Source organism: Phialemonium atrogriseum (genome assembly GCF_030411735.1).
Source record: "Phialemonium atrogriseum strain 8032-3 unplaced genomic scaffold QBC33scaffold_11, whole genome shotgun sequence".
NCBI classification, from domain to species: Eukaryota; Fungi; Ascomycota; class Sordariomycetes; order Cephalothecales; family Cephalothecaceae; genus Phialemonium; species Phialemonium atrogriseum.
The window spans coordinates 491,021-515,742 of record NW_026848148.1 but is presented as its reverse complement, the minus strand read 5'-3'; the positions used below and the strand labels follow the sequence as shown (position 1 = coordinate 515,742).

The 24,722-nt window shown below is 54.5% G+C and overlaps 7 protein-coding genes and 1 non-coding gene across 8 annotated transcripts; 4 read left to right on the top strand and 4 right to left on the bottom strand.

Moving 5' to 3' along the window:
- Positions 1 to 293: 293 nt before the first annotated feature.
- On the top strand, positions 294 to 2,095 carry QBC33DRAFT_58546 (uncharacterized protein). The gene is made up of 3 exons (XM_060431441.1): positions 294 to 549; positions 696 to 1,475; positions 1,533 to 2,095. Exons 1-3 carry the CDS (start codon positions 504 to 506, stop codon positions 1,841 to 1,843), a joined length of 1,137 nt encoding a protein of 378 aa, XP_060283983.1. The 5' UTR covers positions 294 to 503; the 3' UTR covers positions 1,844 to 2,095.
- A 75-nt stretch (positions 2,096 to 2,170) lies between these two features.
- Positions 2,171 to 3,359, bottom strand: QBC33DRAFT_569461 (uncharacterized protein). Its single transcript, XM_060430538.1, has 2 exons — positions 3,109 to 3,359; positions 2,171 to 3,042 (listed from the first exon to the last, which is right to left on the bottom strand). The coding sequence occupies exons 1-2, from the start codon at positions 3,170 to 3,172 to the stop codon at positions 2,420 to 2,422; spliced, it is 687 nt and encodes a 228-aa protein (XP_060283982.1). The 5' UTR covers positions 3,173 to 3,359; the 3' UTR covers positions 2,171 to 2,419.
- A 104-nt stretch (positions 3,360 to 3,463) lies between these two features.
- QBC33DRAFT_537322 (uncharacterized protein) lies at positions 3,464 to 4,870 on the bottom strand. Its single transcript, XM_060427777.1, has one exon. The coding sequence runs from the start codon at positions 4,475 to 4,477 to the stop codon at positions 3,497 to 3,499; it is 981 nt and encodes a 326-aa protein (XP_060283981.1). The 5' UTR covers positions 4,478 to 4,870; the 3' UTR covers positions 3,464 to 3,496.
- Positions 4,871 to 5,786: 916 nt separating this feature from the next.
- On the top strand, positions 5,787 to 9,345 carry QBC33DRAFT_451056 (uncharacterized protein; the record flags this gene model as incomplete). Its single annotated transcript, XM_060424591.1, has 2 exons — positions 5,787 to 7,613; positions 7,669 to 9,345. 2 exons carry the CDS (start codon positions 5,787 to 5,789, stop codon positions 9,343 to 9,345), a joined length of 3,504 nt encoding a protein of 1,167 aa, XP_060283980.1.
- Positions 9,346 to 11,939: 2,594 nt separating this feature from the next.
- QBC33DRAFT_t42 lies at positions 11,940 to 12,011 on the top strand. Its single transcript has one exon. It is a non-coding gene; the product is annotated as a tRNA-Ala (tRNA).
- A 1,938-nt stretch (positions 12,012 to 13,949) lies between these two features.
- On the bottom strand, positions 13,950 to 14,734 carry QBC33DRAFT_58317 (uncharacterized protein). Its single transcript, XM_060431370.1, has one exon. The coding sequence runs from the start codon at positions 14,538 to 14,540 to the stop codon at positions 14,133 to 14,135; it is 408 nt and encodes a 135-aa protein (XP_060283979.1). The 5' UTR covers positions 14,541 to 14,734; the 3' UTR covers positions 13,950 to 14,132.
- Positions 14,735 to 15,674: 940 nt separating this feature from the next.
- On the bottom strand, positions 15,675 to 17,834 carry QBC33DRAFT_58315 (uncharacterized protein). Its single transcript, XM_060431369.1, has 2 exons — positions 17,629 to 17,834; positions 15,675 to 17,574 (listed from the first exon to the last, which is right to left on the bottom strand). Exons 1-2 carry the CDS (start codon positions 17,726 to 17,728, stop codon positions 15,920 to 15,922), a joined length of 1,755 nt encoding a protein of 584 aa, XP_060283978.1. The 5' UTR covers positions 17,729 to 17,834; the 3' UTR covers positions 15,675 to 15,919.
- Positions 17,835 to 20,775: 2,941 nt separating this feature from the next.
- On the top strand, positions 20,776 to 21,693 carry QBC33DRAFT_58323 (uncharacterized protein). Its single transcript, XM_060431374.1, has one exon. The coding sequence runs from the start codon at positions 21,009 to 21,011 to the stop codon at positions 21,624 to 21,626; it is 618 nt and encodes a 205-aa protein (XP_060283977.1). The 5' UTR covers positions 20,776 to 21,008; the 3' UTR covers positions 21,627 to 21,693.
- Positions 21,694 to 24,722: the final 3,029 nt, after the last annotated feature.

Below are 24,722 nucleotides of genomic sequence, written 5' to 3'. Positions count from 1 at the left end.
CTACATCCCTCTCCTAGGTACAGCCAACGAGAGATAGTTTCATTATATACCTATTCTAATCCTGCATAGGTTATTTTCCTACCTATCACCCGCTTGCCCTAATAAGAGAAAATCAGCTGTTTCTGTGAGACCCCGCCTTCGTGCCCGATCCCTCCCGCCAGCCCCGCCAACCGCCCGTTGACTCACTCACCTTGGATGCCATCATCAGCAATCATCATAGCAGCAATTATTGTTCCTCTCCTATAAGAAACGAGCCAATTCTGCTGCAACTCCCGCTGGCGACTATTCGATTACCAATCTTCCAGGCCTTGGCTCTTCCACCCTCGTCTTTACCCCTCAGCTGGCCCAAATTCCTGCCTTGCCGTCGAACCCTTGTTTCAACTCCAGGCCACCGCTCTCTCCTGCCATTGAAGTTTTCGAGGGCACAATCAAGGCACATCTCCGCCCATAGGCCATCCCGGCGCTCTCCTACTACCGTGAAAGCCGCCAGATATCTTGTCAGAATGCCTGGCCTCGACATGGAGCCCCTCCAGGCCGACGATATGAGAGGTAAAATACTGCTCGTCCCTATCAAACTTGACTACGAAATTCCATCCTTCTATGCCCGAAAAGGAGTCCTCCTCCAAGCAACCTTTCCTCGACCCCCTCCAAACAATCACCGAATAATGCTAACGGACTTGTGCTTGTGGCAATAGTCCTGGGACAGGACCCTCTGATCCCGCCAGCACTCCTGATCTCCGAAATCCCCATGACTGATTCTTCCCTCCAGACCGTAGTGAGGGGGAGGAGGGAAGCCGTCGCGATCATCATGGGCAGAGATGATCGTCTCCTTGTCATCATCGGGCCTTGCTCCATTCATGACCCAGCCACCGCTGTTGAGTACGCGGCGCAGCTCAGGCAGCTTGCTGAAAAGCACTCTGAAGATCTCTGCATCATCATGCGCGCCTACCTGGAGAAGCCACGGACGACAGTCGGTTGGAAGGGGCTGATCAATGACCCAGACATTGACTCTACTTTCAAGATCAACAAAGGCTTGCGGGTATCCAGACAGCTGTTCTCCGACTTGACGTCTACTGGGATGCCAATTGCGAGCGAAATGCTCGATACCATCTCGCCACAGTTCCTCGCAGACTTCATCTCCGTCGGTGCCATCGGCGCGCGAACAACCGAGAGCCAGCTTCATCGGGAGCTGGCTTCTGGCCTCAGCTTCCCCGTCGGCTTCAAGAACGGTACCGACGGGAGTCTCGGTGTTGCAATTGATGCCATAGGAGCCGCTGCCGCCAAGCATCACTTCATGGGTGTCACAAAGCAGGGCCTCGCCGCTATCACCCGCACCGCAGGAAACGAACACGGCTTCGTTATCCTGAGAGGCGGTACCAAGGGTACCAACTACGACAAGGCCAACGTCCAGGCTGCGAAGGAGACTCTGATCAAGAAGGGTCAGAAGATGGCAATCATGGTCGACTGCTCTCATGGTAAGCAACACCGTTCTCCGATACTACTGTGGTATGCGTGCTAAATGAACTTTATAGGCAACTCGAACAAGGATCACAGGAACCAACCCAAGGTTGCCAAGGTCGTTGCCGACCAGCTCCGAGAAGGCGAGAAGGCTATTATCGGAGTTATGGTCGAGTCAAACATCAATGAGGGAAATCAAAAGGTGCCTGCCGAGGGGCCCTCGGGGTTGAAGAAGGGCGTCAGTATAACTGATGCCTGCATTCACTGGGAATCTACCGTCTCCGTCTTGGATGAGCTCGCAGCCGCTATCCGTGAGCGGAGGAAGGTCAACATTGGTTCATCAGCCGGGAACAGTCCCAAGACTACTCTCCTAGAGGAAGAGTAACCTAATTTTTTGTGTCAAATACGGAGTTCATTTCATGGCTGGCCACAAAAAGAAAAAAGGGGAAATTGGGAAGAGGCCCTGGGGGGGCGGGTAGGGTCACCCGCGACGAAGTCATGGGAGCAGAACCCTCCTTATGACATCGCCCTAGCCACCCAGTACATTATGCAAAATCCGAGCTCTGGCACGGCGAAGCCCGGACGAAGCCGGGAAGGCGATGTTAAGGTTCAGAGGAGAAACTGGTCTCTGGAACAACCTAGGATCTTAGCCTAGGGGACCTTTTTTGAAGGTTCCACATCTTCAGCGTATCGCATACGCGGAATGCACGACATCTCCATATAGATTTCTCAGGAAAATAGCTCATCTGTCGGTTCGCTTGTTCCGGAGACGTCGTAGTGATAACGGTCGAACAGCATCTCCAAGCTGGACATCACTGCGGAGATATGAGTTGGCTCGCACAGTTGGCCACAGAGTGTTATTTGTACACTACATGATTACCGTATTGGAATGGAATCAAAGTCCAGTCAAACAACGCCGGTCCCCTCTTACAGCATATCTCAAGTAAATATCTCAGCCCGGTCAGCGCCCGTCACCGTCATACGCAATCCCGATAGGGCTATACGCGCCCCTCGCCGCGTCCTCTCTCGGGTTCAATCCACTCCCGCCCGCAGGACTACCCCTCCTCCTCAAGAAGCTAGCCCAGCCGAAACCAGCAACAGGCCGGGACCCGCCCCCCGCGGAGCCCCTCCCACCCGCCGACCCCGACACCGGCCCCGACCCCGCCCTCGGGAGCGCGGCGGCGGCGACGTCGCGCATCTCGAGAAGGCGGCGGGCGGCGGCCCAGCCGAGGAGGCCGACGGTGCCGAGGATGAAGCCCCAGACGATGACCTGGTCCTTGAGGCTGTCGCGGCGGAAGCACATGGTCGTCACGTCCTTCTCCTCGGCGCCCTTGCAGATGGGGAGGTTGTAGCGCAGGCAGAAGGCGCGGTTGCACTGCGCGCACGACGACGAGGGGGCGCCACGCGGGGCGATGGACGCAGCGAGGTCGTCGAGGCGGGGGCGGAGATGCGGGTCGGTGGTGGCTGTGGTGGATTTGTCCGCATCTGTTGAAGGCTGCTTTGGGGGCGGGGAGTCGTGCTGTGGGCCGAGGGGGATGATGGTGCTGTTGGTGAAGCAGGTGCATTTGCAGAAGGTTGGCGCCGCTGAAGGGGGAGCTTGGTTAGGGGGGTCTTGTGAGAAAGGGTGGGTGGAAGAAGGGCTTGACTTACCTGCTGATACCAGAAGGGAGGTTAATGCGGTCAATAAGAAGAGTATAACATGTATTCGAGCCATCTTGGCAGCGGGTTTTCCCGTTGTAGGGACGTTGATGAGGTTGAGGTGAGGCCTACAGTGAAATGAGGCGGCTCATGGCGGTTGTCGCAATCCATTGATCCTTGGTTCTGCCAGGCGGTCAAGTCCATTCTGACGCACAGACCAACATCGTTCCTTATCGCCCATAGGTCGTTCCCCTTTCTTCTCCTCTCAAGTAAACATTAGTTGAACCAGTCGTTTACATGGGAATCTCTGAGATGGCGCAATTTCAGGCCCAATGATTCCGTTGCTTGAGGTCTGCAAAGTACGAGACACGAAATGACGATTTCTATTGAATGACAATAACTACTGCTTTTTCAGGCTTTCAACGTACTCCTTGACCAAGTCCTCAGGCTTCTGATCTACTACCAAGCCGAGCTTCAGCGGCGTGCTCAAATCAATGTCTGGCGCCCAGCTCCTCAGTATCCTCTCGTATGCCGGGTTCGCCTCCTCCTTCAGGAACTTCAACTTATCCTCCCCGCCATATTTGGCCAGTCCGTCCATAAGCTCTTGCGTGCTCGCCGAGATGCCGGGGATATTGATGTGGCGGATATGCCTGGGCAGCTTGTTGGTGTCCATGTGAAGGACCCTGGTGAGGTTCTCGGCCAGGCTACTCGGGGAGCACATGAAGGATCTAAAACTGCGGTCCTCCAGCGGGATGACGCATTCCTGCCCGTTCATGGGCTCGCGGATCATGCCAGACAGGAACGAGCTAGCGGCGAGCGTCGGCTTCCCGGGCCGCACGACGACGCTGGGAAAGCGGAGGATGAAGGCGTTCAGGAAGCCCCTGCGGTTCAGCTCGTTGAGGTAGGTCTCGGTCATCAACTTGTGGGCCCCATAGGTGCTCTCCGGCGTTGGTATCACGCTATCCGTCACTCTCGCCGGAAGCGGCTGGCCATACACCGCCTGTGACGACGCGTAGATGACCCGTACGCCGGGATTCGAGAGCCGGAGATGTTCGCACAGGGTCCGGACGCTCTCAACGTTCACCTTAAGAGATAAGTCGTAGTTGGCCTCGGAGCCGGCAGACATGATGCCGTGGAAGATGAAGATGGCGTGGAGAGGCTGGGCGGCAGAGACAAGTGTCTGGATGAAGGCCGGGTCGCTGATGTCGCCTTGCAGGCATTGAGCGTGGTCTCGATGTTTGGCATCCTTGGGAACGACAGGCTCGACGATGTCAGTAAGAGTGAGATGGTATTGAGGTTGGCCGAGGAGGCGCGAGGCGAGGAGTGATCCAACGAAGCCTCCGGCTCCAGTTATAATGATGTTCATGCGCTCCGCTGCCATTTTCAAGAAAGGGTGGGATCTCTATCCGTAACCAGGGAGCAGATTTCAGTGTCTTACACGAGCCCGCGCGAATTCTAGCATGTTATAGCCATCTTTGAACTCCAGAATACCCACCTGGGTCGTACATTGGGGCGATACGGTCGACCCTCTCGGCAGCTGGAGATGTGCGGGGTACTTCCCCTCCCCCCCCCAACAGCCTCCTGCCTGTGCCAGGCGTGGGGGCATATGCAGGGTCCAACAGAGTGGTGATGCAATAAGAAAATAATTATAAGGGAATACAGCAGGAAGGAGAAGCGAAGGCTCAAATCCAATGCTCGCAGGAAACCCCAGAGAATGAAGAACTCGACAGCATACATTGACGCGAACAAGGTGATTAGACTGGGCTAACAACCTACCAATGTAAACGAATGTTGTGCCTAGGCAACCTGCCAGGTCAGCAGCAGCATCAGTGGAATCGGAGAAATGTGCCAGATCGGTCTGATACATGATCTCGGCAGGCGATTGCCGACCGTCTCTGCCTCTGCCTGGTTCTGGTCTTGTTTCCTGTGCAATTCATTGGGTGCAGTTGGGATTGAACATTCCTCCAGCATGGGCCGTCTCAGATCTGGGGTTTCCTCAATTGGGTTACGAAACACCCCTGGTGTTTGCTGCCAACGAGCAGATGCGTTACCACGTGGTTTGACTTGGAGCCAAGAGGCAGCGCTTCCTTCATTATTCTCACAGACAGAGCCATTTCATCTGTCCTGTTTGCTGTAGGACTGAGGGACAAGAGGTCCCATCCTGAAGAGAGGGCACGGCGAAATCAGAATTCCCAAGTTCCACAGCAGCACGCTAAAACCGGGAGTGCACAGGCGCACAGGCCTGAGGCTGGCAGGAGCGGCAGCTAAAGTTAGCACATGAAATATCCCGTCCGGACTCCGCGCGGATGCGGTTTGATCCCTGTTCCTGGGCTTGGATTATGATGTGCAAGGCATTGTATTGGTGCGCCCAGCATTTTCCCCTTTTTGTTTGTTTCTTCAACAAGAAATTGGCGCCACAACGAGGATATCACAAGTGACATATCTACCTCTTGAATGTGGAACCTCGTCTTCCATCTCTTCCTTGTCCACTACTTCGGGAATCCAAGCTAATACCCAAACCTGCCACCCGTTGTTTACCGCTCAGGGGCGTAGCTTCCACTATCTTGCCGCGTCGCGTTAAATGTAGCATAAGCTAGCCAGCCAACACGAGCGGGAAGCGGGAACCTGTGCGCAATCTCGACCGTGCTTTGCTAAATTGCATCTCAGATCGACTCGAGTTCGACTCCAAGATGGACGAGACACGCCAGTCCAACAGCCTGTCTGGCATTCCTCGACTCTCGAAGCTTCCCAATTCAAAGCTCCCGGTGCCCAGAACCCCCTCTGTCCTCAACTCTCCGTCTAGAGAAAGCCTGATAAGTGGTCTTCGAAACCCAAAGCTTCGTTCAACACCCTCCCGCAGCCAACTGGCTGGTACTGTCGAAGCCCCAGCCACTGCAGCTCCAGCAGCACCCTCACGAACTCTCTCCCGACGTTCTTCGAGCCAGTTTGTTGGGAATGCAACTAAAGTCACCCCTAAAGTCACACCTCAAGTCACGTCCAAATCTCGGGATGTTGCATTACAAAGGCCTGGGAGGAATGGCAGCCCCTTGTCCCAACCTGTGGCTGGAAAATCTGCCTTTGCGCGTTCCCTAGGCACCAGGAAGCCCTCCTTGCCGCGCCTTACTAGCCCCCCTTTCTCTACTGAGAATTCGCCAATTGAACCGTCTGAGGCCTCGGGACTGCCAGTTGGGCCGGTAGCGGTCCCCGAGGAGGAAGAGCTTGGGAGAAGCTTCAGCAGGACGCAGCCATACAAGCCGAGGCCCTCGCTGTCAGAGAGGACCGTTGAGACTCTGGCTCAACTGCCATCATCGCCAGCCGTCAAGGGCAGGGCTTCGGCTTTCTATGACCCCGAGTCTGCAAGAAAGACGCCGCGTTCGCGGCCGGGGTCCAGCCATCAATCTGATGGGTCAAACAGAACGCCGTCTCGGCCGAGCAGCCGGCCTGGTTCTAGCTCTGGCCCAGATGATTGTGCCATAAACTTCCGCGCCTCGACGAATACTTACAGGAATCCGCTCTCTACCATCGACGGCACGCCAACCAGAGGCCGCGGGGGCATGAGATCCTTCAAGACTCCCTCGCAAGACAATCCCAGGGGTTCAATTCGCGGATCTGCGACCAAGATGCAGCCACCTGCCACTACAGGATTCGCACGGTCGAGGACGCCCAGTCCTGGGAAGCGCGCCCAGGATGTGCCAGCTTCCCGGTTTGCATCGAAAACTATCGCCACCCGTTCTGTCCGGCCAAGGCCTTCCCTCAATGGCCTCTTTAAGAAGCCGTCGATGCCTACGCTCGACAGAAATGGCGCTGTGGGAACTCCGAGGAAGGTGTCTTCGGCTTCACAAAGGTCTTCGGCCACCTCCTGCGAAGGGACGAATCCATCGAATGCGTCAACCACGTCCACCAACACAGCGATTACCACGGATTCGCTCGATCCATCTCCAGTGTCGTCGAGCAGGAAATCGTCTGCTGCGTTGCGAGAGCAGATCGCGAAGGCCAAGGCCGCGAAGAGGGAAACCTCGCGTCGCGTTTCTGAATCGCAGCCCCTCGAGGCCCAATCCCCGCCTTTGATTCCAACCGACACCACCTTCGACTTTGGCTTGTCCCGTTACCCTTTTGGCCAGCAAAAGGATGACAAGTCGGATTTAAAGGTACTGCAGGGAAGGATCGGGTCGGCAAGAACAAGCGGGAGACTGAACATTGCGGCCATGGGTCTGCGAGAAATACCAAAAGAAGTCATGGATATGTACAATTTCGAGTCCATCGGAAGGCAGGACGGGTCATGGGCGGAAAGCGTCGACCTGACCAGATTTGTTGCCGCTGATAATGAACTCGAGATGATTGACGATTCCATCTTCCCCGACCTTGACCGGGAAGAGTTGGCGGATACCCAGGATAACGAGGATGATGCCCAGGGGAATATCTTCGGTGGCTTGGAGACCCTGGACCTGCATGGCAATGTGCTGATCGCACTGCCAATGGGGATGAGACGTCTCTCGTTGCTGACGTCTCTGAACTTGGTAAGACCACGCTCAGCAGCAACATGAAGTTGGTCGCGTACTGACGGTTGCACAGTCCCAGAACAGGCTTGCCAACAACTGCCTGGAGGTGATTTCCCAGATAACTTCGTTGAAGGATCTGAAGCTCGGCGGGAATCTCTTATACGGCCCACTGGACCCGTGCTTCTCAGGCTTGGGGAATCTCGAGATCTTGGACCTTCATGGTAACAACATCGCATCACTACCTTCGAATTTTGGCAACCTCTCTCGCCTTCGGATCCTGAACATTAGCGAGAACTGTTTTGAGGCCCTGCCATTTGAGATTCTGGCAACTCTCCCACTCACCGAGCTGCTTGCCCGGAAGAACCAACTCAGCGGCACCCTAGTTGCGGACACTGTTGAAGCGTTCCCAAGCCTCCAATCGTTGGATGTCTCAGCAAACCAGTTGACCCAGCTAATGTCTAGCACCCTCGGGAAGGCACCAGCGATGCCGTCTCTGCACCAGCTCTGTGTTTCCATGAACAGGCTGCAAAGCCTTCCCGACATCAGCACTTGGACTAATCTCATCACCCTCTCAGCCGACGAGAACAGTATAAATGCCATCCCCGATGGCTTCGCGTCGCTAGACAAGCTGAGATCGGTTGACTTTTCGAGCAACGACATCCGTGTGATTCCACCAGAGGTCGGCCGAATGGAGAATCTGGCAATGCTCCGACTGAGCGGCAATCCCCTGCGAGATAAGAAATTCTGCTCGATCGGCACCGACGACATGAAGGCGATCTTGGCCACGAGGTTGGAGCCAGTCCATATCCATAACCCTCTCGAGACGGATGGGACCGCTATTGGACTGGCCGTAGACCAGAGGGACACCGCTGCTACTGCTCCTTCTGCCATAGCAGAACAAAATGAGGACAATGATGACAGCCGCTCAGACTTGGACGATTTCGCAACACCGCCAACGTCAGCTCCGCAGTCGCCCGCGCGTTCACGTTCCCACACTCTAACCAACCAGACCTGGCCTGTCAAGACTGGCGGCATCTTAGACCGATCCCACACTCAGTCAACTGCGCTCCACCCAGTCATATGTTCAAAGGTGGCAGCCGGCAGCAGCGTGCGTGAGGTTCAACTCCACCACAACCTCTTCACTGCTCTACCAGATTCGCTGTCTTTCTTTGCCGAGACCTTGACGTCGCTGTCCCTTTCACATAACAAGCTTGTTGGCGAGACATATCTGGGAGGCGAGAGTGGGAACGAAGACCTCGACCTACCAGCACTGAAGGAGCTGAACTTGGCCTCGAACCATATCACCAGCCTCAGCCCACTTGCCCTCCACCTTCGGGCTCCTCGGCTTCAGAAGTTGGACGTCTCGTTCAACCGCATTGCCGCCTTGCCTCCGAACCCCCTCCGCAATTCCTTCCCCCAGCTCGCGGTCCTCCTCATCTCCAACAACCACCTCATCGACCTTGATCCGGAGACGATCAAGGGGCTCAGCATCGTCGACGCAGCGAATAATGACATTTCGCACCTCAACCCGCGCCTTGGTCTGCTAAGCGGCACCGGCGGGCTCGAACGGCTCGACGTCAGCGGCAACCGTTTCCGCGTGCCTAGATGGAATGTCTTGGAGCGTGGAACCGAGGCGACGCTCCGCTGGCTGAGAGGCAGAGTCCCCGTGGCCGAAATGGCCGCATGGAAGGCCGATGGCGGCGATGACGACGGTGAAGAAGCAGACTCGGGCATGGCTGACTTGGATTGACCATCGCCTGGCATTGTTACACATCCCCGCTGAGTTGTGGCATACCGGTCGTGCTACTGCCTCATGGGCCCGTGCCCCCCCCCTTTTTTTTACTTGCCCAAGATCGAGTTTCACGCTTCCACATCGCCTCCTTCGAGGCTTTGTTTCCTGCTTATTTTGGCTTCTTTACATCGATCAGATACCAATTCGTGATTCGACTGGCGTGGAGTACAGAGGGCCAAATAATGTACCTTGCTTTTCCCATTTCTTTTCACTTATTTTTGAGCGACCTAATACTCTGGAAAGAGAGGTCTGCCGTTTGTTTGTTTGTTGCAGTTACTAACTCTGTGTAATCCCATGTATGATATACTAGAAGGTCCCCAGGCCGGAAGCTCCACGGTGTAATAATAGTCAATATGCCAAACTGTCCTCAAGCAGCCGCCTGCGGTCACGAGGCAAGAGCGTTGCACAACTACCTGTGACGATGTTCCCTGCAGGTCGTCGTTCTCCGTTGGGAAGCTCGGTACCCTGCTCCTCTATGGGGAATCTTCGAGATCTAGGTTACGGAGTCATGCAAGCTTGGGTGGTATTTACAGAGGCCTCGTAGACTAACCAACTGACCTTATAATATTCAGGGGGCGGAGGTTTTGGAACGTCCAGTCCCGGCCAACATCCCTCGTGGGTACGAAGAGCTAGAGCTGCAAGGTCGGGAAGGGAAGTTCAACCCAGGGGTCCGGATCCAAGGGTATAGCCACCCCTTGTAGGAAATAAGCTTCCTCCCAAGAGGGGGAACGAGCACGCAGACAACACGTGAGGAAGTTTAGGGTGGGTTTGAACCCTGTCATATTTTAGCAGTTCATGGTGCAGCTCGCCCCAACAGCATGCTCAATGGTATGGATACTGGCAAACCTTAGGTGACGTCCAGGCCGGCGAGTGTAAACACGGTGTGCCGGGCGGCCTCTCGGAAGTTGGGCAGCGCTCCCAGCCATAGCCTATCCGCTTGGCAAGAAGCCCCCAGGTCAAAAGCTTCAGAAGTTACGCGGCCTTCAGCATAGCCGCCTCCTCTGACAGACAGGCTCAGGCTCGAAATAGAATCACGGTGAGAGAACGCTAACACGGAGAAATATGTTGGCCACCAAGGTATGCACTTCGTGAGTCAGGGGAGAGTTTACGAATAAATCTTGATATTTTATCGATCACATACACCGCAATTTTTCGTGTTTAAGAGGAGTATTTTTTAAAAACTCTGGGGAAAATACTCGAACGCGACTCACTCCCGCCACCATAATGCCCCGATGAGGCGACCGAAGCCTCTCCAGGGGCGGCTATCGAAATACCCACTTTAGCGCTGGGGACAGCCCCCCTTGGCTGAACATTTATCCATCCCTCCTACCGAAAACGCGAGCCGGGTTTAGAATGGCCTTATGTCGGTGGCGGCCGGGCACTGCCGAGATGGAGCCGGACCCCATCCGAGACGCCACCGGCGCCGCGGCGAGACTCGATTTGGAAAGCCGCCGGGCCGGCGAGGTCCTCGTGTCGAGACAGACCACAGGCCTTGCCGTCGCGCTAGGAGCCTCGCCGGTGGTCGACGCGTGTGCTAGGGCGTAGCTGTTGATGTCAACTGTCAAGTCAGGAAGGGTCCGGGCCCTTGGCTGCTGAGATTTGCACGGCGACAGACTACGTCTGTAAGGTACCAATACGTGCATTGTAGTAGTAGACTAGCACGACTAGATCGCCATGCTCCACATATTCCATGCTGAAGACTATTCCTTGGACTTCGAGGTCGAGAATGTGGGTTCATGGCTTTACCTCGGAAGGACTACGGCTTCTAGAACTATTCGAAAACCGGGGCCGGTCCCGAAATATAAACCATCCCAAATCCAGTAATGCCGGCCGGGTCTGATCCCCTTGCCGAGCCTAGGCCAGCCAGCAATTACATCATCCATCGAGCTACCGGGTAAGTACAGGAGGTACCTTGTATGGTGCTCACCTGGTAAGGTGTATAGGCTCACCTCAAAACCGGGAATACACACACGATTCATTGACCATGGAAGAAGGCCCAACAAACAATAAACCCCAGAATTCTGGTTGGCAGAGTGGAAAAGCAGGTATTTTAGTTAATACTTTGGACCGCAGAATGAAAACGCGAAAACGGGCCAATCAAGGGCCATCTTTCCTGATGACAACAGCGAACAACGATCTCCCCAACGATATTTCACCTACACCCCAGCCCTGCACATGTCAAGAATGTCGATAATCATCCATGTATCGGCTACAGGTCGGACAAAGGGGGGATACCGACCAAAGTAGCTGCAACATCGCATCCCCGACTCCTTGGTTTTCCCAAGGTCAAGACTGGGATGGGGCACCATTTCCACGACGTCATTCATGGCCCCGTCTCCATAGGGCTATCGTTGGGTTTGACAACACCCACCCCCAGGCTTCCACCGTATCCTAGATTCCCGGAAACGGTTAGGTCTTTCTTTCTAATGTATCCTGGCCCAATTAGTTACTTATTTATGAAGTGGCGAGCGGCGAATCAAGTCAGAGAGACCCCAAACAGAGGCATTTGGCGAGCACAAGGGGAGGAATAACCGTTCCACAGATATCGTATCGGGTGCATGGTCTAGGGGTATGATTTTCCCTTCGCATGGGAAAGGTCTCCGGTTCGAATCCGGATGTATCCATTCTTTTTCTTTTCTTTTTTCTTTTTGTGTTCTTACTTGCTGGAAGAGTGATTGGTATAAGGTGTAGGGTGGTTTATTCTTTACTGGGTATAATATATTGGGACGGTTTGATCTGCTCTGCGAGCGGGAATGAAGCTGGGACAAAAGAAAGAACACAAACTAACGCCATGACAAACTCACCACCCATTGCCCTAGATCCCGCCCCACGTGAAAATGCTTGCGCGTTGTTTTTTTATGGTCACAGACTCACAGTAGCGCCCCGCGCCACACGTAAAGCGAGCGAGGGCGCGCAAGGCCAGCATGTCGTTGAGCGTCTTGCTAACAAGCTCTTCGGGCCAACTCAGTCAGCTGCCGAGCATCTTGCAGGCCGCAAAAGTCGGTGAGTGGCATTTGGGCTGCCATGATTCGTAAGCTGGCCTGCAGGCAAGGGCAGGCCAGCGAGGGGCACACACGGGACGGGCAAGCAGGGCCAGCTGTGAGGTGTGGGTGGTAAGGCTTTGAAGGTTTGTCGGCCAGGCGGCCAGGTCATGAAGTTCAACCCCGCCATCGCGGGGCTGTTGTCATCTCTCAGCGTCCGAGGTCCAACCAAGGCGCATGAACCAAAACGGTCTGAGGCACTGGATTCGGCGCTTGGAAATGCTTTTGGTTATTTTACTTGTTTGCAGCTTTATTTCAATTTCAATTACATTTTTTCTGTCACTTCCTGCATTTTAGTTTATTTTTTATCTTGTCCTTATTATTTTCGTTTGTTTTCTTGCCCCCCACTTCAAAACGCTGAAGACTCTCACAACCCCACCTCACAACCTACATAGGTACTTCGCAACCCCACTTCGCGACCCCACTTCACCACCCCACTCGTCAACTCAACACACGTTACTGCACAGGAGATCAGATGCACATCTGCAACCATTCCTCTGTGGCTGGCTTCCAATGGGCACTTGAAACCTGGAAAAAGACCCAAGTCCGCATCTGAGTCACTCCCCAGGACTCATCTCCCAGACAGGTCAGTCATGGCGGTTGGGCTTCCATGACAAACCCCCTCTACCTAGTCCCCCGCCCATTAACACGGCTGGCGCATCTGCCGTCCGAAAGGTTCCCGCTGCGCAAGGTGGTGACAAACCGACTCGCTTCAATATTCATGCGCTCGATGCGTTCAAGTACCACTGCGCCTGGGACGTCATCCGAAAGGTCCCGGCCCTCTGACATGACATGTATCCTTGTTGACGCCTTTGCCGCGACGCACAGCACATTATCGGGGCCGCTTACGGAGCTGCTTCGTTGACACTCTGATTACGGCTCTTCTTCAACCTCCCTTTATCTTCGCTCTTTCTTCGCACCCTGGGAACATTACAATAGAATGGTGATTCCTGCCTTGTAGTCTTGTGGGCCACGGAAGGGCTAGATCGATGCCTTCGGTGCCATCAAGAGACCCTGAAGATTGCCGCCCCTGCTATGTGGGCTGGACCCTTTTCGGCTCTTGCTCGCGGCCACTCACAAGTTGAGGAAAATCGAGCCCAGAAAGAATAGCGATCGCCCGGCTGAGGAAGTCGGGCATTCGATCACGCTCTGCAGCGGCACAGGTGGCTTAGCACCTTCTCTAGGGCCCGAGCCAACTTCAATGCCGATTTCGACAAGTCGGCGCTTTCGGGCAAAGTCGGTGACTCTCGAAGCCCAAATGGGCGATGTTCTGCCGATATGTCGCGCATGACTGTACCTACAACTAGTGTGCTTAGGTAGACGGCACGCGTAGAGCATTGGAGATATCTACTAGCCTCGTGCGCATCACGTCAGTCGGTTAGTCACGATGCAGATTAATCGGTTGAGGTTGGGACGACATGAAAGCCCCTCGGATAACCTTCCTGCCTTTAAAATCGCAAGCCCTACGCAGTGTAGCTCAACCCGCGCGCCCCCCCCCCCCACAACCATCTTTGGGAAACCCGACCTCGTGGAGCCGGTCCAGTCGCCTAACCCTGGGGAGCGGTGGTGAAACCCCCAAAACCCCTCGCACTCCCCCACCAAAAGAAAGTTCTTCCCACGAAGCTGTCACCGCCCGGCTCTGTACTTACTATCTCGGCCTTGTCGGGCCAGTCAACCGAGTTCGGTTTGCAGGCTCCGGGGGGTTTAAGCCACGCCGTCAGACCGGGCCTTCCTGTCTGGGAAAAGCCAAAGAGAGGAAGGTGACCAGAAAGTGGTTTGCGGACGTGGCCCTAAAATATCTAGTGTTATAACCAACGCTAGGAAAACAAGCCCGCGGGGCATCCTCCGCCATCCTTCCGGCAAAAGGCGGCCAAAAAGAAAGCCTACGGAACCAAAATTCAATAGATGCAAAATAAGAAGTGGGCGGTTCCAGGGATTCGGCCAGAAGTCCCTGGGATGCCGGAAATTTCTAAAAAGGCAATAAATATTAAATAGCAAAAAAAGGGCAGGAAAAAGGTACGGCGATCCGTTAATATGGGTAGCATAGGCGGGCGAGTGCCTCAATCTATTTCCAAAGTCCCGATGCACCTTAAGCTCTCGGATTCTCAACATGTGCCCCAAATTCTTGCTTCCCTGGGTATGGTAATTTAACCTACTTAGGTACGCAATAAGCTCGGTCGGCAACAGGGTGGCGGGGTGGGAGGTATCAATTCCGATGTTCAGATGGGTTCACGACGGCGACGACGACGACGACGACAACGGAAGATGGCCGTTTACCTGACAATGGATGGATGGATGTCCACTTATTCCTGGCCTCTCTGGCTTGGCCGAGTTTAGTAGCTTCCACAAAAAAATCACACCCTTCACGTGTCTCTTACGTCGTACAGGGACATACAGCCTTAGCAACGTTTTGGAGAAGGACAGGGCAATTCGGCCCATTCAGCCCTAGGGTTGATATCGAGATGGGTTGGGTTTTTTTACGGCCTTACCAATCATCGGAGTGTGATGTCAAACAGGAGGGAGGCAAGCGGTCATGACGCTCCGAGGTAAAGCGGAGATGGATTTTAGTCCCCATGTTAGGAGTCACAAGGACAGAAAAACAAGCAGGAAGATTTTGGTGATTTCAAGGGCTTTTTCATTCATGTTTTTCCGCAGCTATTTTGGTCCTTTTCTAATTTTTTTTTTTTGGTACCTCGTAAGAGTCATAGGGGGGTAGGTAAGTTCGTGGTTTCGTAATCCCTCGGCGGCGTCTGTCAGGCTCGCGCCTACAGTATCGCATATGCACCTTGTCTGTATCTTCGCCCCTTTCCAGCTCCACACTGCCAAAACATGTATGTCCCTGGGCCTCGGTCGACGTCACCCTCCGCCCTTTTATGTCGGCGGGAGCGCGGCAGTTGCCCACCCGCCTCCCTGCATAGAATACACCCCACTGCCCTTCGTTTGACTTGCCCCTGTGTGACGGGAAACGCTTCCGCCCTCGGGCAAAACTGGTTGAAAACATGGATGTAAAGAGGCATCGGTGCTGAAGAACACCGTGCCAGTCATGATGAAAAGCAAAACATGGTATCTTGGTGATGAGAGAAAACGCCGCTATGTGCAAGTGAAATCAAAACGCAATGCCATGTGGACAGAGGAAACCATTGTGACCATCGGTCGACCATGGCCGGTCATTCCCGGCCGTGGACCACAAGGCTGTCCGGCCTGTAGCCCCTGAATTAGGGTCGAAGCCGATGATGGCAATGTCGCCGACCACATGCGTGGAAATATGGAATAAAAAACGCCGGCCAGCAATGCACGTTTTGGGCTGATCGCGCTCGATAATGCTCGGTGTTGAGTATACACGGCAGTAAATCTGCCTGACGGCACTCGGAGTAGGCCGCCGCCCACTGGGTATCTCGGGGGGGGGGGGTTTGGTGTAATGATGATTGGGTATATGCACAATTGACGCCGTGGGATTATTCGTCGTTCCAATGGGTGATCTCAGGGCACTATTACCAGCCCTGCGAGTGGTAGCCGGTGAAGGCCTCCTTGTTCAGGTACTCGTCCCAGCTGCCCGCGTTGACGTCGTCCTCTTCCTTCTTGATGCACGGGGCGTCAGGGTATTGCTTCAGATTAGCCACGTCGTGGGAGGTGTGCCGGCGCTTGAGGACTGCGTTGACGGTCGAGGTCTTCTGGGATCGTTCCCATAGGAGATGGCGGCGAAGCGACTCGGTCAGTTCGGTGGCAAGCATGTTGCGCCGGGTAGTCCGCGGGGAAAGGGCGGCCTGGTAGTGGATGCCGTGGTTGGCTGTCACGATAGGCTGAGCAGCTGATCTAGGAATCTCGTTGATAGCTCTCATTGGAGGCGGGCGGGAAGCTCTCTTCATCTCCAGAGGAGATTCGTCCGAATCACTTGGCGAGGCGACCAGGGTATGTGCGTGGCGTGAGGGCCGGGTACGTGAAATAGCCGAGGTCGATTGAGACGCCACGTTCCCAAGCTTCTGCGAGCGGTCGTTCTGGGCCAGCATCAGGGTGATGAGAGATCGGCGCGATGGCAAGTTGGCCTTCGAGTTGTCTCGCTGGAATGTAACCTTCTCGTCCATACTCGACTTCCCACTATCCTCAATCGAGTCCTCCCAATCCGAAGAGTCATCGTCATCGTCAATCGCGCTCTCATCCACATAGTCCGTCTCGGATTGCTCGTCGTCAATGGCCGAGGTTGCGAATGTTCTGGTCATGACCTGGTTGCTGAACGATGCCGTCTTCTGCGCGGTGGGTGGCGAGTTTGGGTCTGACGAGTGGAGGGCACTCTTCAGAGAGCTCTCCTCTCCTGACGACAATCCAACACGGAAGACCTTCGCCGGGGGGGCGGGTTGCTTTCGCGTCTCCAGGCTATGCCCTGGCTCGCTGTACGAATCCTCGCCCGAGGAGCCGCCCAGAGCGAACATAGCTTGCTGCTTCTTAGGCTGAACAAGCTTGGGTGCCGGGCGGTCTTGCGGTTCGGGGATGGCGCTTGGCGAGGTAGACTTGGCAGGCTGCGAGGTGATACAGGTGAGGGGAATTTGAGAGGGTGAGAATCCACGGACAACGGTGGTGTGTGTCTGGGAAGAGGCCATGTCGGATAAAGGGGCCTGCTGCAATGACTCCACGGAGGGCGTGTTGGAGCTCTTGCAAGGCGACTCAGTGGTGGTCGAGCCCGACCGCTCGAGTTGTGAGGGTGAAGAAGGGATCTTCTCCAGAGCCGCAAGAGTGATAGACGGGGAAAGTTCGGGCAGAGGAGCGCTGAGCGGCTGCTTGGCCTGGACAATAGAGACGACCATCTTCTCCAGGTCATCCGAGGTAATGTGACGTTCCTTGCCACGGCTTCGGCTGCTAGCGCACGAGTCCTGTCTTCTTATCCTGGGTCGCAGGATCTCCATGGGTGCTGATTCCGAGGTGAACTCCACTGCCTCCTCGTCTGCCACAGAGTCGACGCTGCCGGAAAGCTGGGGAATTTCGTCCACTGTTGAAGATCCGCGATGCTGTGTGATCTCCTTAGGTAGGGTAGTCGTGGTGGCCTCGGTCTGGTCACCCCCCTCGCAGCAAAAGGTTTCTCTTGTCCACAGGCGCCAGCTGAGATTTTCTAAACGGCGACCTTGGTGGACTGAGTCTGCACACCTCGCAAAGACTGTTTATGTTTGGTTAGAAAATGGTTGACAAGCCGGTGCCAAAAGAGACTTACCTGTCCACATGCTGAACAGATTGTCTGCATTGCTCGTGTCGACCTGGTGGATGACGTTTGCATCGACCTGCAAGACTGGTGTTCTTAAACTGGCAGGCATGGTGCTGCTATGTTTGCTCAGGATGAGCAGATGTGAGATGAGAGGTCGTGGTGATCGGGAAAAGGATTCGCGACACAAATCGCGAATATCGACGCCGTTCGCTTCCAGTGTGGGAAACGAAAAGATTGGCCTTGCGCTCGACTGTTTCGTGTCGTTTGATTTTGTGGGTTGGCGGGGCGTGGACGAGTTTTTGTGGCTGCTGGTGACGATGATCAAGGGTGTGGGCGCTGGGCTTCACAGCGATACTCAGATGTGGGGGAGTTGGCGAGGGAGCTGAATGGATTAATACCGATCAGTTCAGATGCCTCGTAAAAATGGGCGTTCGTCAAGGAGCAGCGGGTTCGTGCTGGCAATCCGAGGGACGGCGAGTTGTTGTTGTGGTTTGTAGGAAGGGAGGAAGGGAGGATGTGTGTGGTGGTGGGGAGGTGGATTACATGTATGTAATTCAGGACGGGGGGACGGGAGCGTGGGATGGGCTTGAAAGCGCGGTGAGGTAAAATCAATTCCTCACAACATTGCGGCACCCTGGTCCGGTACAAAGTACAAGTGACGGTGGGGCGGTACGTACCTGATGAAGTACCTCTGTACCTTTCCTTCTGGACCGGGGCTGCCTGTGATGGAGGGTGGCGGAAGGGTCTCTGATGAGGGCAGGCGTGTCAGGGATACCAGGGGTTGGAAGAAGTACCGCCTGTTGTCCCGAAGTACGTACCGACTTGCCGGCGAGGCGGCGCAAAGAAAGCCTGGACCGATTTCGCTCTCCACAACCACGTTGGTAGATGCGAAGAATGTGAATCCGGCAACGAATCGCGCGCAAATACAGGTAATGGACGTTCGGGACACAGCTCGGCTGAGGAGCAATAAATCCCTTGAGAAATACGGCCCCGGTTATGCAACTGGTGTCGATTGGCGGTCCCTTTTGAGCTCACTCGTTGGAGCTGCTCGCCCAAGAGGTTATGTGCTGCCTTTATAGGACTAGTCTAATCCGTATTCACTAGTACTCTTTGGGAAATGGGCTGGGCCGTGGGGCTCGCTCATATTCTCGGGAGCATTTCAGTCACATGATGGGGTCGACCGTCTCAAAGCCTGAAAACGGCGAAGTGGCATTGCCTGAAAAGTTTAAGCACTACCTGAAAGGGAATGATGCGCTATTGTTGGCCACTTTGCCGTCCTTGGCCATCATCCGAACGGGTCAAGTGACCCCGTGCAGTTACCGAGACGTTAATTCCCTACAAAGTAAATATTGCAAACGGTACCTTTCTGACTCGGGTAGTGCCCCCCGGCGCCGAGGAATTTACACGTACAGCGAGCGTCAGCTGGTCCCAGACGCTGGACAGGTGGGAGGCAAGCCCTTCCCTTCTCCCCGTGCAAATTTGTTGCCCCCGTGGCTACCTGAAGCGGCCTTGTTTCATGGCGGATCACCCATCCGCTCGCAACTCGAAATCAATTATCCTGCGATCACGAGCGTACCGCTGGTGCTTCATCGCCTCCGTCAGATGCAGCGAATTGATGGCGATTATTGATTACGAGCCATGATCATCACCTCTCATTTCTCCCCCGTCCCGTGGCTTGCTCGCTGCGCAGCCTCCGTCACAAATGCCATGTCGTCAATTGGTAGATTATGCTGTGGGCAAGGCCAGGTGGTCGATAGGTACCGACGGCCTGAAGTTCCCCTTTATCGGCACTGCCTGTGGATTGTGACTGTGGGCCACAGCTCCTCCAGTGCTGTGCCCCACGTGACAGTGCCAACCAAAGAGAGAGAGAAAGCTCTTCACCTTTGGCCTGTGGCGATTTGTTTCTCCCAGTCACATGCGATATGTTTGTTGGATGGAGCATCCGGACGAGCTGAGCAAACATCAAATTCACCACTTGCATCGAGAGGAATGACTGTGATTGGGATTGGGGCGGAATTGCCGCGGCATCGCCAGCTCGAAACGTTGGAGGCTTAACCTTGCTTTTTTGCAAACAGGTATTATCGTTTATTTGTTCTTTTCGCTTCTTCCCCCTACTCCCTCATCCGAAGGAAGAGCGTTGTAATTGCTAGCCAATCTTCGTTGGCCCGAGGATCACCACAAATGACGAGTCAAACCACGACTCAGTGCTGTTCATCTTCCCCGGAGCGAGCTAAGGGAGATGCTCCCTAGCTTCCCACCGCGGAATTGCGGGATTGGCCGGATCTCTGGGTCCACCAACAGAGGCCGCCATCACCATTTCCCTCTGGTACGTATGCGTAGTAAATCGCTGAATTCAGCAAAGGATAGCGGGTCTGGTATTAGATACTGTACATCCGCATGTGTACACTACAGTCCCCTACTGTATCATCGTAAGATGGTCAGATAGCAGGAACCCATGCAAGGCGAACAGCGTAGTGTAGTGCTAACCACTGCACCGGGACCCCGGAAGGAAATTGGCCTTCCTGACGTTCGGTTCCGGGAACATGGGTCCAAAGCAGACTACTGCGTGGAACTCCCAAGCATCTGGTAGGATCGTCGAAGGGTGGAAAGCTTGAGGGGCTAACAGGTTGTCGGAGTAAATGTCGGGTACAAGATATGTATGTCGGGAGTTGGCTGAAGACGCATCACCTCATGTCGGTATTTCATTCCGAGATGTTGCTGCATTCCGGCCTTCTCTCCGCTGTGAGAATCTTGCAAAGACTGCTCGTAATCAACACAGGCAGACACAACGGATTTCTCACGGGCGCTCACCTGCCGAGCGACGTAGCCGGCGGACAGGACTCCGGAAATGATTGATGGGCAACCTCGGGCAGGGTTGTTTTGCTTTTCCGCTGGTCAAGTTGACAGGTCGCAAAGGCATCATACCGCGGAATGGGGTTTGCTATGGGCAAGGGTTGTTGTGAGTGATATCCTCTCCAGGCGCAACCAGGTCCACAAGTGTCTCGCGCACTTGGGGCTTCATGGCCTTTTGATTGGTGCGCTCGCTCCTACGGCTTTTCCGCGACCATAGCCTTGGAGACGCTATAATAGAGCTTAATACCAGGGTGCCAGGGACCCCACTAGATGGGTGCCTCCTCCGCGGCATTTCCCCGTGGAGGTCGAGGTTGGAAGGAACGCAACAAAAGCGAACACTGAACAGAGGAAGGATTGTCGCTCCCCAACCCAAGAGGTTGCGTTGCGCAAGTGGAATCGAGCTTTGCTGCTCTTTGGTCTCAGTAGGTAGCCGGTCAGGTGACACCCGATGCACACCCCATGGGCACTCCCCCTATCTCCTCCCCCCACGCACACCATAATCCCGTGTCCCACGAGAATATCATGTGCATGCATGCATGGACGCACGCACACGTCTCCTGGGTACGAAGCTTAACCACGAGCTCTACCAGTCGCAGATACCAGTCGTAGATACCATCTTAGTTACCCTCTTGATGCCTCAACCCCCAATAAAACAAGTCATATCCTCCACGGGCGTGGGGTGCCGACCGACTAGCCAGATGACGACCGTCCAGGGGGCGATTACGAAGAGCAGTCAGTCCCTTGGCTGTGGTGAGCATGGGATGGAGGTTAGGGCGAGCATAGTTCGCGGGCCGGTCCTCCTCAGTAGCATCGTGGTTGGATTTCAGAGTTCGGGGCGCAACAAGCGGGTTGCCAAATGCCTATCAATTCCCAGGCAGGCATGGGAAGAGAAAAGCAATATGTCAATGCCACATTGCCAGTGTCCCGGAAAACCCCCCCTGCGCTCTGATGCTGATCTGGGTTCCCAAGGATCTCACAATTTGCACGGGCGACCTCACACCCTTGTTCTGTCATTTATGAGACTGGCCGGAAGCTTCCCCGCGGCCTGCTCTCCCTCGCTTGAGGTGTGGGGGGTCTCCTGGTTTGGGGAAGTTTGGTCACGCTGCTGGAAGTGGAAAATTAGGAATGGCAAAGGTGGGGGTGCCAGTTGGTGACACACGGGGAACAAGAGACAAAAAGCAAAAGATACTTTTGGACCGGTAATTAATACTCCATCTGTTTGCATGATGCTTGGTAGCTCACAGCCCGGAATTGCTGCAGGTACCCGAACTCTTCACAACTGCGCATACCTACCTAGGTAGGTACCTATTCATATACTTGCGTAGATCCAATGCACTCCTCCAGGTAACGATTATCACCCACGGCTGCAGGACTGCAAGTGCTCGTGTTGGAAATGCAGGTGCAAGCAGGTCACAAATATCAAGCATATCATTCCCACCATGCGAAAATGAGTGCCCATATGTGGTTGGATTTGTTGATTCTGTTGGGTTCACGCATGTACTCAGTTATCTGAATTCCGATTCTCGTAAGGGTGTCGTCATCTCACACAGAACTGGAATGGGCAAACACTTGCCAGGGGGATTAAGGTTGTTGGCTTGAGACATGCCATGGCCCATCAGACCCGTCACACATCCATCCCTACGTACGCAATGTTTCCCCGGAACCCGCCTCGCCCTCATAAAAAGCAATGTTTGTTTGCAAGTGATCTGGTGTAAACCGTAAATGTGGCTGAGATAAGAAGGACGCGTGACAACAGCCACAAAGCCTCAAGATCCTGTTGGAAAGAACGCTCGTGGAAATGGAAGAAGCACACATTTGGTCCCTTGTAGTCTTCGGAAGATGTCTCCCACACTGCGTTTTTCTGAAACATCACATCACAGAGCCTCTTCCTACCTATCAAATAAAGGGGGATGTGGTGGAGGAGCACAATCCAACAACTGACTAACAAACAGTAGAATAATATTCACAAAATGAAGATCAGTGGAGGATGGCAGGCCCCAGTACGGAGCACGGAAGTAATCTAATCAATGACAACAACGACCGCTCAGATCCGGGGACGAGAGACAATGAGATGTCGAAATCGAGGGGCATTGACCGTTTCCGTCAAGAATCCAGGCCATTGGAGGCTGGGGTTCAGTATCTATCCCGTTCGCATCCAATTTTGGTGGCGGCTTGAATCTCCTCTCCCCGAGTTCTTGGAAGCCGTCTCTTTGAAGATTGGGCACCTTTGAACGACGACCCGGGGAATCGGGAAGTCCCAAGATACGATACGCGACGTAGCTCGTTCAGAAACCAGGTCGAGTCCGTTTGATTGGCGACGTGACCGGGGTTCTGTGAATCACCAGCACGAGAAACTTTGAGGGCTGGAGGCCAGCCGGGTACCGCCAAGGGCATTGGGCCTTTCTCAGGGGGCTACTTCAAGCTTGAATCGTTCCAAGCAGCTCCTTGCCCTTGTAATTTTCCCCAGGGCCTGGGCTACAGGGGGGATCCCACGGTGACGCCGAAGCCCAAAGCGAGACCAGAAAAGGCAGGCGTGGACCGTTCCTTCGATCCGTCCAGCTTGAATCCCCACCGACAACGATCCCAGGAATGGCAGGTTGTCAATTACCACAATGCACTAAAACACGCCCCATGGTCCCGGGGAACCTCACCGCGATGCCCTAGGGGACACTGCCCTAGCCAAAGTTTAGTCTTGGCGGGCTGTCCCTGCGGATTGTCAAACGGACCTTTACCACTGGAGATTATGGACTAGCTTCGCCTTCGGGCCTTCTTCAAATGCTCAGGCTGTGAACCCTGGAACCTGTCAAACAGGAAACCTGCACCCAGGCTCACACGTGGTAGTAAGAACTGGGGTAGATCTGGGTAGTCCCAACTCCCCAACCTCCCCTCTCCTTTTTTTTTTCAGTCAGCAGAAGGCCCGCTTCGTTTGCGCAACCTAAGATAACGTTCTACGATGTGGTCCGTACGGAGTCCCAGGACGACACGCGCCTGAATTGCCGACTGAGCTTCCGAAGTTGGCGCATTGGCGTAAGCTGAGAATGAAGTCACGTTGTATGTACCACAGTACATTGGTCAGTCAGTTCTCAGTAAGAACTGAAAGCAGCGCGGCGATCGGTTCGGTAACGCTTGGCACTCGGTCGATGTTTTCGCCTCGGCGGCAGATGACCGGACCCGCCATTGTTGCTACCCGACGGGGCCCGAAGTTTCACCTGGTTCCTCACCTAGGTCGAAGATGAGGCCACCTTCTTCGCCATAGCCGAGAGATAGCCCGATTCCCCGCGGTACAATGGGCTTCCCATTCCCCGCATACCCACACGTGCCGACGACTCGGCGGTCGCTAGTGCGATTTCTAGTGGTAGTGTTCCTTAAAACTTCAGGGCCACCCCTTCCAAATGTGTCAGGGAGACCCTGGCCTGGTGTAACCTGCGCCTTGTCCTTCGGGCTCGTTCGGGTTCGAGGCCAGAGGGTCGTTGCCGGGAGTTACCTTCCATCTCCGTTACCGACCGGAGCCGGGGAGGACTTTGCCAAGCAAAAAAAGAAGAATAGGAGATGGTTGGGCGACCTCTTCTTTCTTTATCATTGCTGGGTTACTGGACTTCTACGAAAGTAGTGTACATCAGTACTTCCAGTACGGAGAAAAACAAACCAAAATACAATACACACCCGTTGAAGCGGATAAACTCGCTGGCTTGGGTTACTTTCTGGGGAAGGGTCTTTTGGAGTTCTCGAGGCATGGGTAACCCTGAGAAATGATGACCATTCACTGATTCATATCGACGCTACCGTTCCTGAATTTGAACTTTATTACGGATCCGTCCGCTCGACCCCGGATTTTCCACTAATGGGCAGACAGAGCCTTCCCAGACGGGACGGTCTAATATGTTCACCCTGTCCCAAGTTTCGGACCATGATATGGAAGGTAACGCAGGCTCGCAATAGTATACTATGACAACTTAAATCATTTGTAATTGATCGATTATTCCTCGAGTTAAATTGTTGTCATCAATGTTGCGTCGTCATCTGCCCGAGTCGCTTCAACATGACTCTCCCAAAATCTTTGGCATATCCAATGCCGGCGAAATAAACAGTCCGTAGGCTGGCTGGGGTGGCTGAGTGGTCAAGTGCCAGCCTGTAACCAGCGAGCTTGCATTCAACCCCTACCCAATGTGCCGTCGAGATAGCCGTTTCCCTTTCCGCATCCAGGGAGAATAGCCGCTGCGTATGTGATCATGAGATGCGTTCTCAGCCCT